The sequence below is a fragment of the Geospiza fortis genome, unplaced genomic scaffold (assembly GCF_000277835.1).
Source record: "Geospiza fortis unplaced genomic scaffold, GeoFor_1.0 scaffold130, whole genome shotgun sequence".
In the NCBI taxonomy this organism is placed as follows: Eukaryota; Metazoa; Chordata; class Aves; order Passeriformes; family Thraupidae; genus Geospiza; species Geospiza fortis.
In genome coordinates, this window is record NW_005054300.1 from 18,982,427 (window position 1) to 18,992,609 (window position 10,183).

Here is a 10,183-nt window from a genome sequence, read left to right on the forward strand (position 1 = left end):
TTTCATCTACCTTTTATGTATACCTGACTTCACTGCAAGTGTTTTCTTCAAATTTGAAGTTTTCTTTTTCAAAAGTTATTAGTAGGATAAAGTGAGGATGTTCTTCACCTGAGTTTCTGTTTGCCCCTGTTAAGGGTAGGTACAGGGAGCAGTTGCAAACAAGTAACAATAACTGTGTTTGAAGCCCACACTTAGATTGACTCCATTTCTTTGCCTAAGTTTTAGAAGTACTTTCACAAACAGGGGTTTGTGCATGAGAGTAAGAGTATTGTATGCTAAATTAAAACTGTGGTGCAGGTTTTGACATTTTAAAAAAACCCTATCCTGCAGAAGCTGATTTTTCCCTACCCAAAGTGTGGTGGCAGTTCTGTTGCTTACCATGAATGTGGATGAATTTTTTTCCTTCCTTTCTGAAACGTACTTGTTCTTTATGAAAATACCTTCATCTGTAGCAGAGTGAGCTGGTTCTGTTTAGGTTCTGTTTAAAAAGAAATTGGATGCTATCATCAAGCTAGCTTAGAAAATAAAAAGGCTAAGTTGCAAGGTTTTTTAGAAGAGTGTATTTCAAGAATTGATTGACAGATTGATTAGATGAGTGGCCATAAATGACAAAAAGAAGTAATGTGTCTTGCTTTTGCCATATTTCAGTATAGTTGATGTTAGTATGATCTTAATTTTTTGACATCCTGTAATACATTCTTTTCAAGATCCTTATTAGGGTTTTTACCATTTTTTCTGTAGTGCTTATACTCAATGGGAGAAGCTTCTGATTTATTGCCTATGAATTGAGCTTTTCAGAGTTTTGTCTGTGCAAGTAATGCTCCAACTCCTGGCAGTAATCTGCAGTCAGGATTGTGTTCAATATTCAGTTAGACTAAAAGATGATGTGCCTTGTTGAGCTGGCACTTTGTTCTGTAGCTTTTGGGACTTTTGTGTCAGTTTAGGAAGAGTTTCTTTGGGGTGTTTTCTCTCCAAATTCTTCCAAATGGCTATGGAACAGAGAGCTGAATTGATATGAAGAGCCACTGTTCTGTAGCTTTAGCAAGAGCTAAATTTGGTGTGAGAAAGACAATATCCATGACATCAATGTTAACTTTCGTAATCAGGTTGTGGTGACAATGGAATACAAATTGCAATTTTTAGGCTTGTTTCATATAAACATATGAAAGGTGCTGGTAGGGAGCTTGAATTAACTTTCTGGCCTTGGAAATCTGCAGAGAAAGAAAGAATATGAGATTATATTCTGTACTTCCAGTTTACAGTCTGAAAATACCACCACAGAATGAAATTTATTTTCTAGGTGATGATCAGCTAGGATTTGGTATAATCAGAGTCTTCTTTCAGTGTGGTTTTGGCACTGAAGGCAGCTCACATAGCAGAGTTTGTCAGTGCCAGGATATCTCTTGCACTATAAAATGTGAGACAGCTCCCTTTATTAAGCATGGAACAGCTGGTGCAGGTTCCTCATTGCTAAAGCATCCAGCCACAAAGACCACTGTCTCCTGCTTGAGCTTTTCTCATATTCATAATCTGATCTAGCCTGTTGCCTTTTTATGAACTGTAATTCTGTTCTTGTTTTTTTCTTAGACATGGATTTTAAAAGGAGAGGATATATCAAAAGGGTCTCTGTCTTGTGAGGAAGTTGTTCATGAGTAAAGAGCATTAATATCCTTGGCCATCAGTTTCAGCTGCTTTATTTGCGGGTCTTTCCCTGAGGCAGCTCTATTTCTTAAATTGATTTCGAGCTGTTGCTGTAAATGCATTGAATATTGTAGTACCTCACAGATGGAAACTGGTTTCCTCCCAGCTGCACCATCTAGAAGCAGAGACTGTATAGTATTTAGAGAATATTTGCAAGCCAAATGAGATGATTAGGTTCTCTTCCAGTTTAAAATAGTAGCAATGGTAAGTTGAGACCATAATGAACTTCATATGTTGAAGATCAGGCTGCTTTCATGTAGATCCCTGTCATAAGATGCAATAAGTAATCTCTGTTTTGTACTAAATGACAGGCAGAAAGTGCAAAAAAAATTGCAAATCTTCTGGGGGTGAAGAAAAGCTCTGTGCTTTTTCAGACTCAGACATACCCAGTGAGAAACAAGAGGATTGCAGCAGATGTTTTTATACCTCCAGTTTGTGCCTAACCAGTCACACCTTGGCTTGTTCGAATCTTACACAGATCAGGAGAAGGTGGTCAATTTGCCTCGCTCTTTCCACAGACAACATTGTGCGTCTGTCTAGAAATGAGGCTGGACTAATTTTTAAATATTCAAAGGTTCTGGTTTTTTGATGGCTATTTATGTTAAAAACGTAAACCCAGAAACCAAGAAGGTGTGTGGAGCTTGAATTTGTTCCAGTCTGGCTGTACTGCATTAGAAGAAGATAAACCTGAAGAACCTGAACTTCACCTCAGCAAATGGCCCTCACCTGGCAGTGAGCACAGCTCTGTGCAGCTCTTGCTTTTGCAGCTGCCTCCTCACTGTTGCATCAGAACAAAAGCCTTCAGGGGTGACTTCTGTTTTCAGATGGTGAAAGAGCTTATTCTGGTTTTCATTCTCTACATAAAGCTGAAATGTTAAGGCGACCATGTTTTGGGCCTTTGGTGTTAAAATTTTGTAGTAATTGACAAAAATTTGAATGTAATGGATTATTTTAATCTAAAGCAAAAGGGTTATGAGGTTTCATTGCTTTTATTTAAAAAAGGAGAAAATTTGTGTCCTTATTAAGGGTGTACAAATATCAGATTATATTCTTTTAAGGTTATTTCAAGTCCTTTTGCCCTATGACAGAAAGCTAATCACTGTGTTTTAAATATTGTGTGGCCTTTGAGCTTTTGTGGTGTAGGTATTTAGGAAGTTAACTGACCTACTGTAGATTTGCTGCTACTTGTGTTCTCTTGATCCTCACAACCCTTTGCTGACCCAAGGATTCTTCCATTTGCCCTGGAGGAATGCTGTTACTGTTATGCTCATAGTGACAGTGTGCTGCAGGGCTTGCTCCTACAACCCAGAAACAACTTTGGGTGTTAACTCTTCTTTATCTGATCTTCAACTTTCTTTTCCTCCTTGGAAATCAAGTATTTTGAAAGTGAGGAAAGCAGCTGGAGATGGTGGGGAGTGGGGGGAGTGTTCATACTTAGACAATGGAGTGTGTGCTCAAGCCTGTTGAGTACTGTTCTACTTCCATTTGCAGGGAGTGAACTTACCTTTACTGTTGCTGAATTCATATATGTGTTCCTCCTTTTTTCCAAAAAAAGTATATCATTAAATAGAATAAGGTTTAGTGCAGTTGTTCAGTTTAATTGCTTTTTTCTGTAGGTTTAAAATTAAAACCACAAGATACCTACATTGGAAGCAAATGTGATCTGTGAGCAGCAAAGCCCATGTATCTGAGATTGATAAGCTGTGTTCACTGGGGATTTTCTAGATTTTTTTTTTTACTGCCTGGCTGATTTGTCCACTTACTTCCTCCACTTTTTATTTTGATAACAGGAGAAACAGATAACAGGAGTCTGCTTGGGTTTTCTAAGCTATTAATAAAATAAAGAAAATTTGAAAATGCAAAGTATCTTTTTTATCAGTACTGTCATTTTTTTAAGATATGCATATTTTCCAGTCTGTTCCTGCTCCCTCTGGTGGTGCTTCTAGAGTCTGTACTTTCGTTTTTGTTGCTTTCCTGTGACGTGTGTTTGTGTGGCTTGGTATATTGGCTGCAGCTGCATTTGATGATTTCACGAACTCCAGAACCTCTCTCTTTCAGACTGGGCATTTGGCAATGGAGACGTTACTGTCTCTCACCTCAAAGCGAGCTGGGGACTGGTTTAAAGAAGAACTGCGACTTCTGGGTGGTCTGGATCATATTGTAGATAAAGGTATAGTGGGGATACTGCTTTGACAGCATGAAAATATACTGGATTGTAATAAAATGTTTGCTTTTTGTAATGTTCATTTCCTGTGGTTAAAAATAGAAATGTTATGTATTTTTCTTAGCAGTGTTAAAAATAAGATACACAATTCAATGTCAAGTAACTGAGAAATATTAGTGATCTTAATCTGTTTCAGGTGAGATTTAAAGTAGTTTTCATGTTAAACAGAATGTGTACAGTGTTGCATAACAATGTATGAGAATAAAAATGGCTTAAGCTTGGACAGAGTGCTGTTACATATCTCTGTACAGCACCCTTATTCTCTAGTTGAATCTCCTTTATAGTCTTCTAGAATTATTTTCAGACCAGATATTTTAAACTAAATATACCAAAGGAAGTAAACCCTTCAAGAAGAAATTCGGTGGGGGGAGGGTTCAAAGATATGCCTCAGTTAGTGTGGTTTTGATCAGAATCTCCTAGCTAAGAAAAGGGACAGTTCTAAATGAGTTCTTGACCTGAATAAAGCTTGGTCTTGAATAAGCAGTGAGAGAACAAAGAAAGCACTGGAGAGATGGAAGTATTCAATTTGAACACAGTTTCAAGTTTTTGTTTCAGACTTGTAAAGTCTGGGAAATGTGTGCTTGTCCTGTCTCATTCGTCTTCTAAAAGACTCCCTTAGAGTTAAGGAACATAGTCATGTGCTGGACACTTATTAACAGGAGAAAATAATATATATGGTTAGGTAATTTATAACAACAATCTAAAACTTGTAAAGGCAATGTTGTAAGGTTTGTTTATTTCAATTGCTTGGAGAAATGAAAAGTTTTGGAGTGCTGATCACGTCTTCATGATTATTTCCTGCCATTAGAGGTGCGCCAAGTGTAAAACAAAGTTGATAACTCTTGAGTAGCTGCTTAGTTTGTACACCTGGCTTTTGGAGACCTCTTACTCATGGAGGAAAACAACTTCTTTTTGTGTTTAGTTAAAGAATGTGTGGATCACCTAAGCAGTGATGAAAATGAAGAGAAGTTGGTTGCTTCCTTATGGGGTGCAGAGAGATGTTTACGGGTCTTGGAAAGTGTGAGTATGAGCAGATCCTTTGCATTTCTGAGAGCTGCTTCTTAAGCAGTTCTGGTTTACATTTTTTCAGTGTATAGTCACGTTATAGCTCTATAAAGTTGATTTTTAAATTTTTTATAGGCTGTACTAACTTTGTGATGCTTATCAGTTTCTGTAATGTTTGAAAATTTAGTTTGCTATTCTGTATGTGTGTATTGCATTCCAAGATTATTTTTGTTAAAAATAACTAAATATAACATGATACTTTTTCTTAACTTTCTGTAAAAAACTGCTGTTTATGGATGTTGTTTCCGAGGCATGAGTTTTGACTCTCCAATGTGTGTCTGGTAATAACTGAACATTATAGAAGTGGAATTTTCTTAGAGGCAATAAATCAGTGTTAAGAGTTGCTACTTTCAGCCATCAGCTGGGCAAGTGCTGAAAGAGAAAATTGTCCTGAAGGGCAAATGAGTCTTGTCATCAGTTGAGTGTGTAAATGCAGATGCAGATAAATATTTCTTTGAGAACTTGTGAGAAAATCAAAATACGTGGTAGTTTTGTAGAGTTTACTTGACAGGAATGGTGTGTGTGTGTGTTTCTCTGTAATGCCTTCAGCTGAGTTTGGTGTTTGTTGCTGGTGTTACCCTGTTTCTGTTGTGATACCCCAAGAAAGCAGAAGAGCCTTGTTATGTTCTAGCAACACATCTCCACACATCAGCAAACATTTGGGATCAGAGTACAGGTCAATGACTCTTGCTCAACAACTTAAACCCAAATTAGAGGGCAAATACTTACAGTGGTTGCTTGTTTTCTTCACTAAAATAGAAGGACAGACTTAAAGATAGTGTAAATGCAAGTTAAAAACTGAGAAATAATAACAATTCTTGAAGGGTGTTTTAAAAATTCTCTTTACCTTTCTTCTCAGCAGTGAGAAAAAAAATTTCAGAGTAATTTTCTGCTCTTATATTCAATAAATGGAATTGCCAAGCATGAGTAGAAAAGCCTTGTCTAGTGTTAGAAAATTCAAATTTGGACTTAGGGGTGTTTGTGATGTAGTAAGATCCCTAGAAACTTGGGAGAGGTGACAAAATTCAAAACATGCCAAATCATGCAAGTCCAAGAAAAGAACTTCTGTTGCTTCTGAAAATTGATTCCAAATTTCAGTCAAGGGAATCAAGGAAAACCTTGTGTGGTATGGTTGGATGCATAATAAGCTCTCAGAAGTGGATTTGATGTCAAGTCCTTAAAATGCCACATATATGATTGTGTTCTCTATACATGCCTGGATACTCTAGTCCCAAGTGTGGATTCAGGGTTCTGCTGTGGCAAAACATTCTGCTGCATGGTTTCTGTACTTTATCAGGGAAGATGGTTTTATCTTCAGTGCCACAGTTATTTAGAGATGAAAACTCCAAGGAAATACTGAGAAATGAGAAGTGAAAGTTTACACTGGATAATAGCCAAGAAATGTGGAACTGAATAAAGTATAGTAGTAGTAAAAGGGAATGCTTCTCTTGCAGAGGAAAAAACTCTCTTGTTTTTAATACTACTTTCTCCTTCTCTCTTTAGGTAACTGTGCATAATCCAGAAAATCAGAGCTATCTGATAGCATACAAAGACTCTCAGCTCATAGTCTCCTCAGCTAAGTAAGTTGAAGAAAAAAGTCCCCAAAAGCCCCAGTTTTGCAAATTACCTCACATGATAGGGTAAAAAAGGAAATGCTTTATGCCAGAGGATTCTAGGGATGAATAACCCCAAAATTTCCACTGTTGCTTTTTCATTGAGTAAAGTTCATGTAGATGGGGATTTGGGCAATTACCTGAGTGCTGTCAGTACTGAGCACTATGCGTAGAGCTGCTGCTGTTGGGTCTGTAGAAGCTGCAGACTGCAGATTCAGCTCCTGCTCTACTAAGAAGGAGCACAGAAGAGGGTGAAGTGACATTTATTTATTGTGCTTTTGTTAAGTGTTTACTGGAATGGAGCATAGGAGAATTGACAGTGTAACTAAGAATTAAAATAGTGAAATCTTGTTCTTGGCATTTCTCCCTGGCAGAGATTCTTGTACAAACACCTCTAACCCATTTATCAATCTGGGTGAGGTCTCAGTTGGCTGGCAGAGCCTGTCTGCCACTTGTATTGCTCTTCGTAACAGAACAAATGAAGCTGAAAGTTTGACTCTGCAGACCTCATTGGAAACATGATTTCATGGTTATAGGTTAGATATTTGGAGTATTTCTTTAAATTAAAATTAAGCAAACCACAGTTTAATATGTTACTTAAACCAGCATATATTTTTGACATTTCTGGTTTTGTTCATAAATGAAATCAGTGTGGTGGTTTAATGTGAAACTAATGTTATGCAGTAAAGTCATGCCTGTAGTCCATTAGTGTTACAAGATTAGGATATTACTGCTGGGAAGTCATTTCTTACTGAATGGAAGTAGTTCTGAGAAGAGAACAAGAGAACGTTCTGGTAATACTGTCAGAGTCATGTTGTGCCAGAGGATAGGAGAGGCTGGGTTTGTAGGAACAGGAGATATCTTTTGTAAGATCATGTGATGAAGCTGGGAAGGAAAATTAACTTGCTTTTGAAATACCAAGCTGATAACACCCTAAGATTTCCAGGTTTTTGTTTACACAATTTTCAGTTGAACTTATAAAAGATTCTACAAGTGATAAGTTTATTATCTGTCTCTACAGACTGGGTGTCAGAAAAATTCTGTGTAAAGCTCTGTTTCAGGTTTTTTTCCCTGTGAAACAAGTCTACAGGTGGAATGCTCTGTATGTTGTGAAGATAATTTTGTTCTGCCCCATCTCCCTGCAGAGCACTGCAGCATTGTGAGGAGTTAATCCAGCGATATAATCGTGCTGAAGACAGTATCTGTTTACCAGACAATAAGTCTGTGCCTCACCAGAATGTAACTAACCACGTGGGTAAAGCCGTGGAAGACTGTATGAGGGCCATCATTGGGGTCTTGCTCAACCTGACAAATGATAATGGTAAGACAACAAAGTTCTTGCATATTCTGTGCTGAGGTCACATAAACCATTAGTGTAAATATCTTTTGTATTGATGATGGTTTTTCAAGTCCAGTGCTATAAAACAGTTGTCCATGGTATATGTTTGCTTACAGCCCTCAGTAATTTGTCTTTGCAAGCTGGGTGAGGAATTGGAGATGAGGGCTTGGGCTGAGAGGGGCTGGTTTGTCATTAGAGCCAAAAGGTTTTTATTAGGCTGCTTACCCTTATAAATGTGAATAGTTTTAACTATTGTAAGTAGTTTTCACTATTGAGCCTCTGAACTGTTTGTTTGCAGAATGGGGTAGTACAAAAACAGGTGAACAAGATGGTCTGATAGGCACAGCGATGAATTGTGTGCTTCAGGTTCCCAAGTTCCTACCTCAAGAACAGAGATTTGATATTCGTGTGCTGGTAAGTTCCTGTGCTTCTCATATCAACAGAAAATTATTTGCCTCTTTATGCATTGAGCTGCTCTGGCTCCTCATTAAGGAATACTTTCCCCTACAGTTTTCAGTGACCATATATATACCTAAAGTGAGGTACTTAAAGTTTTTGTAAGGATTTGGTGGGTTTAAGGGTTTTTTCCCTTTGGAGGGAAAAAGTGCACTGCCTGATGAACAAAGAGGTTTAGCTAAATAAGTATGTGAATTAATGATTTTCAAACATCTTTTCAGTTTTGGAAATATGGTTGATATAATTGTTTGAGTTAAAAGCTTTGTGAGATTTACCTCAGCTTATATAAAATGGGTCAGAGTGGCCTAGTAGTAGCAGTGAAATTGTGTATATGAAGGATCTCTTATGAACATAAGCTCAGGGTTGGACACCTGAATCCCTAAACTCTGTAAAGGAATTCTCAGCTCCAAAAATGTTGTTTTGTTCAGAATTGGAAAAACAGAGATTCCTGCATAAAAGTTCTCCTATACAGGGATCTCTGTTGTATTTCTTTAAATCCTGATGTCTGTCAGACTATTTAATAAGTTGTGTATTCTCAGAAAGATAAAGACAAAGATGTTTATCTAAATAGATGGGTTTTTGCTAAATTATCTTTTTAGCAATGTGTGTAATCCTTTTTGACTCTCCAATTTTGCAGGGATTGGGTCTGTTGATCAATCTCGTGGAGTACAGTGCCCGGAACAGGCACTGCCTTGTCAATATGGAAACATCATGTTCTTTTGACTCCTTGTGTACGGGCGAAGGAGATGAAAGCCTGAAGATAACTGGACAGATTGATGCTGTTCAGGCTTTAGTGCAGGTGAGAAGTGTTTGTCCTGCAGTAGTTCCCATGTCTCATTATCAGACTGTCAGGAGGAAGGTAGAACTCAGCAGTGAAAATGTGTCAGTTTTCTGTTTGGCATTTTGAGTGGAGCAAGGTAGGGGAAGATTGCTGCTCACAACACTGACTTCTGCATTGCTGTCCATTACAGAAACAGCTTCCAGTAAAAGACAGTGCTTTACAGACATCCAATAAAACTCTTGTTCCTGTATCATTTATTTCTAGTTTTATTGTTCCCGGATCATTTACTTTGACTTTTGTTTTAAACCAGCTGTAAGCTACTTTTCTCTTACATACTTTGCTTCCATAATTTTTTTTAAAGTGCTATGTTTTTGGGACTTTGCAACTTTAAATTAAAAAACAAGATCATCCTTTATAAAAAGCAATAAAATACAGATGTAATGATTATGGCTGTGAAATAGGATTCTTAAATTGACTGTAAGAAAAAAAGAAATTTACCAATAAAATGAAGAAATTTAAAAAAATTATTAAAATAAAATAAATCGACCAATAATTTTGGTAAATTAGTTTCACCATGCAAACTAAAATTAAAAAATTGAAAGGAAATCACAGATGTCTTGTTTCAGTGGAGTTAATTTTTTGAAAGCTCTTAGCAGTTGTATTTAACTTTGTGAAATAACTGTCCAGTAGCAGACAAAAAAAATCAGTGAAAACAATATTAAATATCTTAATATATGTAGCTTGGCAAAGCAATATTTAAAACTGGTTGTATGATATGGGAAATAATTAACGAGAAATAAGTATCTAATGTGGGATTCCTGATTCATTCACATTCTTTGCTAAGTCATTTTAAATGACTCTTCATAGTTTTGCTCTAAGAAAGCCAAGAGGGAATAATTAGCATAAAAAGAAAAGGAAAAGTGGTAGGGAACAAAAATGGACAGGAAATTATGGGCGGCTTTTAGTCTTCCAGCCATGTCTGAAGGAAAGTGATTAAACTTTTA

At 37.0% G+C, this 10,183-nt stretch overlaps 1 protein-coding gene across 2 annotated transcripts in view; it reads left to right on the plus strand.

Annotated features, from left to right (window-relative positions):
- Positions 1–10,183, plus strand: part of WAPL (WAPL cohesin release factor) — a 64,308-nt gene that overhangs the window by 48,527 nt on the left and 5,598 nt on the right. For both annotated transcript variants that reach the window (XM_005417308.2, XM_031061178.1), the window contains exons 10-15: positions 3,760–3,871; positions 4,848–4,945; positions 6,494–6,570; positions 7,749–7,924; positions 8,241–8,356; positions 9,036–9,197. In XM_005417308.2, coding sequence (XP_005417365.1) covers positions 3,760–3,871; positions 4,848–4,945; positions 6,494–6,570; positions 7,749–7,924; positions 8,241–8,356; positions 9,036–9,197 — 741 coding nt within the window. The remainder of the gene's footprint in view (positions 1–3,759; positions 3,872–4,847; positions 4,946–6,493; positions 6,571–7,748; positions 7,925–8,240; positions 8,357–9,035; positions 9,198–10,183) is intronic.